The sequence below is a fragment of the Centruroides sculpturatus genome, unplaced genomic scaffold, assembly GCF_000671375.1.
Source record: "Centruroides sculpturatus isolate CEXI.00-Female unplaced genomic scaffold, Cexi_2.0 scaffold739, whole genome shotgun sequence".
Taxonomy (NCBI): domain Eukaryota; kingdom Metazoa; phylum Arthropoda; class Arachnida; order Scorpiones; family Buthidae; genus Centruroides; species Centruroides sculpturatus.
The window spans coordinates 202,914-208,913 of NW_019385063.1; the positions used below are offsets into that span (position 1 = coordinate 202,914).

Sequence of the window (6,000 nt, forward strand, 5' to 3'; positions counted from 1 at the left end):
TCCTCCATTAAGGCAAATGCTTTTGAATAGGTTTCTAATTTTTTCCCAAGTTTATTATATTTTCTACTGAACATAATTATTCTTCCACTGTACAAACTCAAGGACATACATAATTAGAGAGAGACAATCCTATAATAATCAATACTAGCCAAAATAAAAATTCTGAATTTCAACAATAAGTTACAAAAGCCTCAGAAATATTATAAAACATGATATAAAGTTGGTTACCAGATTAACTTATTTTTACAAATGCTGAAGACAAAATAAAGATAACATGAGATCTGAACCATCAACCCTCTAAAAACAGTCCAATATCCTTCATTTTGACTAGTAAAATATAGAAGCTACTAACAACTTTATGCTTTTATTGGGATTCTAATATTGAAACATGATGTTTTTAAAGAATGTGATACCATACTTTTAATATGAAATTAATTTGGAATTTTATTTGCTAAACCTGACACACAATTCTATTAATACTACTTTCAATTTGTCACCATTATCCAAGAAAATGAAATTCACTAAATAAATTAAACTGAACTCAATCCTCATAGCAGTTTTGAAACAAATTATTTTTTATTGAGAAAATACAATGTAATAAGAATATAAAATAAAGTATGTATGTATGTACCAGTATAGCCAGTTTATTTTAAACTTTACACTTTATTTTTTTTGTTTGTCAAATGTTATAGTACTTATNATATTTATCTTTAACATCATCTTACAGTTAAATATCATCGTTTAAATCCATTACATGTCACTAAAGGTTTTACTTTGCTCTAGATTTGAATTTGTTAAATGTTCAATCTGACAATAAGACAAAACAGTCTTAAAAAACTTCAATCAGAAATAGGTTGATTCTTTCGATTCTTTAAACATAAATAATTCTAATATGAAAAGCAAAAATAATTGTTTGATTTTAATCCTGATTTAAAAAATATATCATCTATTACAAAAACAGGTTAAGATTTATTGATTTAAACATAAACAAAAGAATCAGGAAAATTAATTTAAAATGATCTTAAATAAACTCAAAACAGGTTTTAATGAAATAATCCTGTGGTGTTCCTAATTCTCATTTTACACGTGTTAGTTAAATAATAAATTAAAGATCAAAAAATATATTGAGAGCAACTTATTTTTAAGATTTTCATTTGTATTCTTATTAAAGAACCTATCTATTACTTAGGTTAACAGGTAAGTATTTTTTTTTCTAAATTTTGATAAGAATATTTAATATTAAACAATGTTTAAAATAAATCACAAATTGTCTACATTAAAAGAAACTTAAATCCTGGTTTACACAGGTTTTACTGTATAAGTTTTATACTATATATTTAGACACACAGATATGTTTAAAGCAAATTCTGAAATTTGTACTATGATCCTACTAGTGTCAATTTTACAAATGCAAATGCAATTTAGCTCAAATTTTTAACAAAAATTAATTTCTGTCTCATTTTGGAAGCTATTACAACAGACTATAAAAACATTTTTTAAAAATATGAATATTGTGAAAAACTTGTCATTGAACATAAAAATGAAAGAAAATATGGAAAATACAACAACAAAATATTTTCGGAAATTTGTTAGTTTATATCACAAGCATCTGTACAGTGTCTCTCAAAACAGTGATAAGATTAACAGATAGATAATTTTCTTACCTATCATGTTAATCCTTCTCTGAAGAGCACCAGTAAAAACAAAGTTTTCATCTTTACAAGACCGAATTTGTGTTCCTACAATTTCTGCATTTGATGCTAGGATACGCTGACTCTCCTCCACTAGATTGACGCCACCCATCGCCGCAACATCATTGATATCGTCATCGTCTCTACAAATTTAAATTTTGTTAACGTATTTAACAATTGTATTGTAAAATAAATAAAACAATACTTGCTATTTATATTCTATCAAACTTATAATACTCAATTAATACAAATTAGTATCAATGCAAAAGATCATTGATTAATAACTATTAGTCAACATCACACTTACCATACTTCTAATGTGACAGATAACATGCAACAAACTGAAAATTATTTGACTAAGTTTTAGAAATATTTAGATAAATTTCTATTGTGCTTTGTGTCTATTTAAATTACAGATACCTTAAATGGAGTATTTGAGCAATAAATTAGTGTGAAAGAAATTGTGTACACTGGAAAATATGAAAATTCAAGCACTGAAATTTAGAATCATCATCTTTGCATATGGATTTCTGTGGTTATTCTTCCTTCTAATGTAACTAGTATTTTTATATGTATTACAGTTCATTTTTGCTCTTAAACTTAACCATTTATGTAAATGTAAATATTCTACCTACAAATTTCACTTTAAATTCTAATATAAGTAAGAAATGGAATATATTTTGAGGATCATGAAATAGTAAAAATTTAAAATATTTATTGCATTAGAAAGATGAAATAAATAATAGTTACCCATTAAGGCAAATGCTTTTGAATAGGTTTCTAATTTTTTCCCAAGTTTATTATATTTTCTACTGAACATAATTATTCTTCCACTGTACAAACTCAAGGACATACATAATTAGAGAGAGACAATCCTATAATAATCAATACTAGCCAAAATAAAAATTCTGAATTTCAACAATAAGTTACAAAAGCCTCAGAAATATTATAAAACATGATATAAAGTTGGTTACCAGATTAACTTATTTTTACAAATGCTGAAGACAAAATAAAGATAACATGAGATCTGAACCATCAACCCTCTAAAAACAGTCCAATATCCTTCATTTTGACTAGTAAAATATAGAAGCTACTAACAACTTTATGCTTTTATTGGGATTCTAATATTGAAACATGATGTTTTTAAAGAATGTGATACCATACTTTTAATATGAAATTAATTTGGAATTTTATTTGCTAAACCTGACACACAATTCTATTAATACTACTTTCAATTTGTCACCATTATCCAAGAAAATGAAATTCACTAAATAAATTAAACTGANACTGGAATTCTTTCGGATAATTGACTTTCAGATAATCGACGCTCTAGTGTAATTTCAAATTTAAAAATCTAAAGTACAGGTTTAGATTTCTAGGAAATCTACAGGTTTCCTTAACAAAGATAATAAAAATAGAACAATTATAAAAAAGGTTTTTTTAGAAGCAAATATTAATGATTTTCATCAGAAAAAGCATGTTGCCTAGAAATAAGGCTTATCAGTTTTAAAAAATTTTCAGTAAGAGCAGGAAGAACTTCAACATTGCCAACTGCTATTACATTTAAAACTTGATAAGACTTACAGTTTAATAAAGATTTTTTTAACATTCAATCTTGTACTTTTAATATTTTTTAGTTTAAATGTAATTTAAAAGATTTTTTTGCATTAGCAATTTTAGGTTCCAAAAGAAAAAGGTATTCCAACAAATAGTATATATTTGAAAGTACATAATAAAAGAGTTAACTTCTAATTCCTTTTGCTACTATCAACTCAAATCATTAATGCTAAGAAACAGAAAACAGCTAATGAAGTTCAAGAAGTCACTATTTATTCTGATTAAGTGTTTTCTAGAATAATTTACATCTAAGTTGTCAGATTAAAATCTCAGATATTTGAATGTATAAATAATTGACTCAAAAGTTAAGAAATTAAAAAAAGCTCTCTTCTTTCCTATCAAAGAATCTCATGTTACAATTAACTCATCAATATATTTTTTTTAAACTCTTTCCACCCTGTGGGCACTTTTTTTTTTGCAAACCCTTTATAATTTTGGCAAGGTTTACAATGGAGCAGCTGAGCAGCGTGGGACAAAGCCCAATGTATCTGGACAGACCATCCCCAAAAATTCTGAGAATCAATCCTGGGTATCCAGAGCAGTAGACTACTACCTTAACTGCTTGGCCATCTGGCCATTGTAACATACCACAATTTCACCCTTAGAACTTTCAAGCCTTTCTTAGCTCATCTTTCGTTGTAAAATTTTATTCACTACATTGCATTGAATTTCATTGACATAATTAAAGTTTAATCAAAGGAATACAGTTATGTTAACATTATCATATTTATTTTATATTTGATTAATTTAAGCTGTATATAATTTAATTTTTCCATTTATACAATTTTAAATTTATGTAAATATTCTTTTACTTAATGTACTATTTTACACAAGCTTTATAATCAAACTATGGGTTTTAGAAGTTAAAAAAAAAATCTGTTTGAAATTTTATGATGTGATTGTTATATTCTTCTACTGTCAAGTGCTTATGGAAAATAAAAAGAAAAATGCAGCTAAATGGGCGTTAAGGAATTAAAATACTTACAGTTACAATACGTTGTTGAGTAATTATATTTTGTGGAGTTCCAGGCTGTGCAAATTGGGCAAATGAAGTACCGGCCATTGGTGCCATAACTCGCACCTGAGCCGTTGCCTGTTGGACTGCTGGTCGAGAATGAGCAATCTAACAAAAAAAAAAATAATATATTAATATAAACTAAATAAATTTGAATATAAAATGTGCAAATCAAGTCTTAACTGTAATTAATCCTATAATTAATCTGATAACAAAAATATTTCATTAATAAATGAAAACATCAAATATGTACAATAATTAAATACAGAGAATTACAGATGTGCAAAGAAGAATTTACAGATTCACATCAATAAATTTAACAAAACATAAAAGACCATTTGTGAATAATAAAAAAAAAAGTGCGAAATTAAAAATAAAATGCATAAAAATTTATTTGAATATTAAAAATCTATAAATCAAATCAATAAGTAAATTCACAAATATTTCACATTAACTTTTTCTGCACTGTAAATACTAAGAATGTTCTTCACAATTTCAAATAATTCATAGAGCATCTAAAATTAATGATTCAAATAAAATATTGTTTTATAAAACATGTAATACCTTCATCAACATAACAGAGATAAATTTTTGTCTTAAAATACATTACTTGTTAACAGTAGCAACACTATGTCACCGTAGCAATTGTTATTGTATGTTTAAAATGACTTAAGACTTTATATTTTCATAATATTTTTGTTTCTAAAATCAGCTTAGTATTTAATCTGTTGCACTTGCATCATTCTTATTTTTAAATTTTTCTCATAGTTTCGAATAACTTAAATAGAGCTTGGAATACTGAAAGTGCTGAGTTGAACTTGATAACAAAAAGTTAAAACAAATAGCACATATTGTTTAAATTATTTTGATATTAACTTTATCATAATATAATTCTCATAGATAAATGTATAAGGGAGGAGGAAAACGAATTAATTTAATACCTCAAAGACGAATAACTTCTTTTTTCTTTTTCTTTTTGTACACCAAGTGAGGATACAGTTCTAGATGCAGTAATTCCTTTAGTTTGAAGAACTCCTACTGTTGCTGGAGAAATAGCAGTTGAAGACAGAGAAACACCCGCTTTAGTCGCAGTTGTCACTAGTAAACTCTTTGCATGACTCACTACAGATGCCGGTAACCGGGGCTACAAAGTGCAACATTTAATAAATCAAAATACAACTAATTTTCAAATCATTAAAATTTCTATATTTACAGTTAGGATGAAAATAAATTTCTGAGAATTTTGTTAAAAAATATCTTAATCTTATAATATTTTATACATTTTCAAGAGATTTAACTAAAGATTATTTCTATATTAGATCACCATCATTTCGCAATTTTAGAATCTGAAATCCTCTCTAAAGACCTTTCCAATCACTTTTGATTTATCAAAACAAAGATGGAAGTACAGTAGAGCGTCGATTATCCGAATCAATTGGGGACTGGGGTTGTTCGGAAAATCGATATTTTGGATAACTGATTATGTATTAAAAAATATATTAACCTATCCCGTGTTGAAATTTTTCTCCGTTGCGTGTCGCTTCGCGTTTAATTTTCGTTGATGTTAAGCCTAACAAAGACTATTGTATCATTAAAAATTATTTTTTTATTTTGTACAAACAAAATAAATATATTGAAAAATATAAAAACAATAAAAAATTATACTTCAGATGTTAA

General features: G+C 26.1%; 1 protein-coding gene across 1 annotated transcript in view; it reads right to left on the minus strand.

Annotated features, from left to right (window-relative positions):
* The window catches only part of LOC111634128 (transcription initiation factor TFIID subunit 4-like), a 104,628-nt gene that overhangs the window by 2,612 nt on the left and 96,016 nt on the right, over positions 1-6,000 (minus strand). The window contains exons 5-6 of the mRNA XM_023378826.1: positions 5,265-5,467; positions 1,665-1,834 (exon numbers count right to left, since the gene is read on the minus strand). Of these exons, the coding sequence (XP_023234594.1) occupies positions 1,665-1,834; positions 5,265-5,467 (373 nt within the window). The remainder of the gene's footprint in view (positions 1-1,664; positions 1,835-5,264; positions 5,468-6,000) is intronic.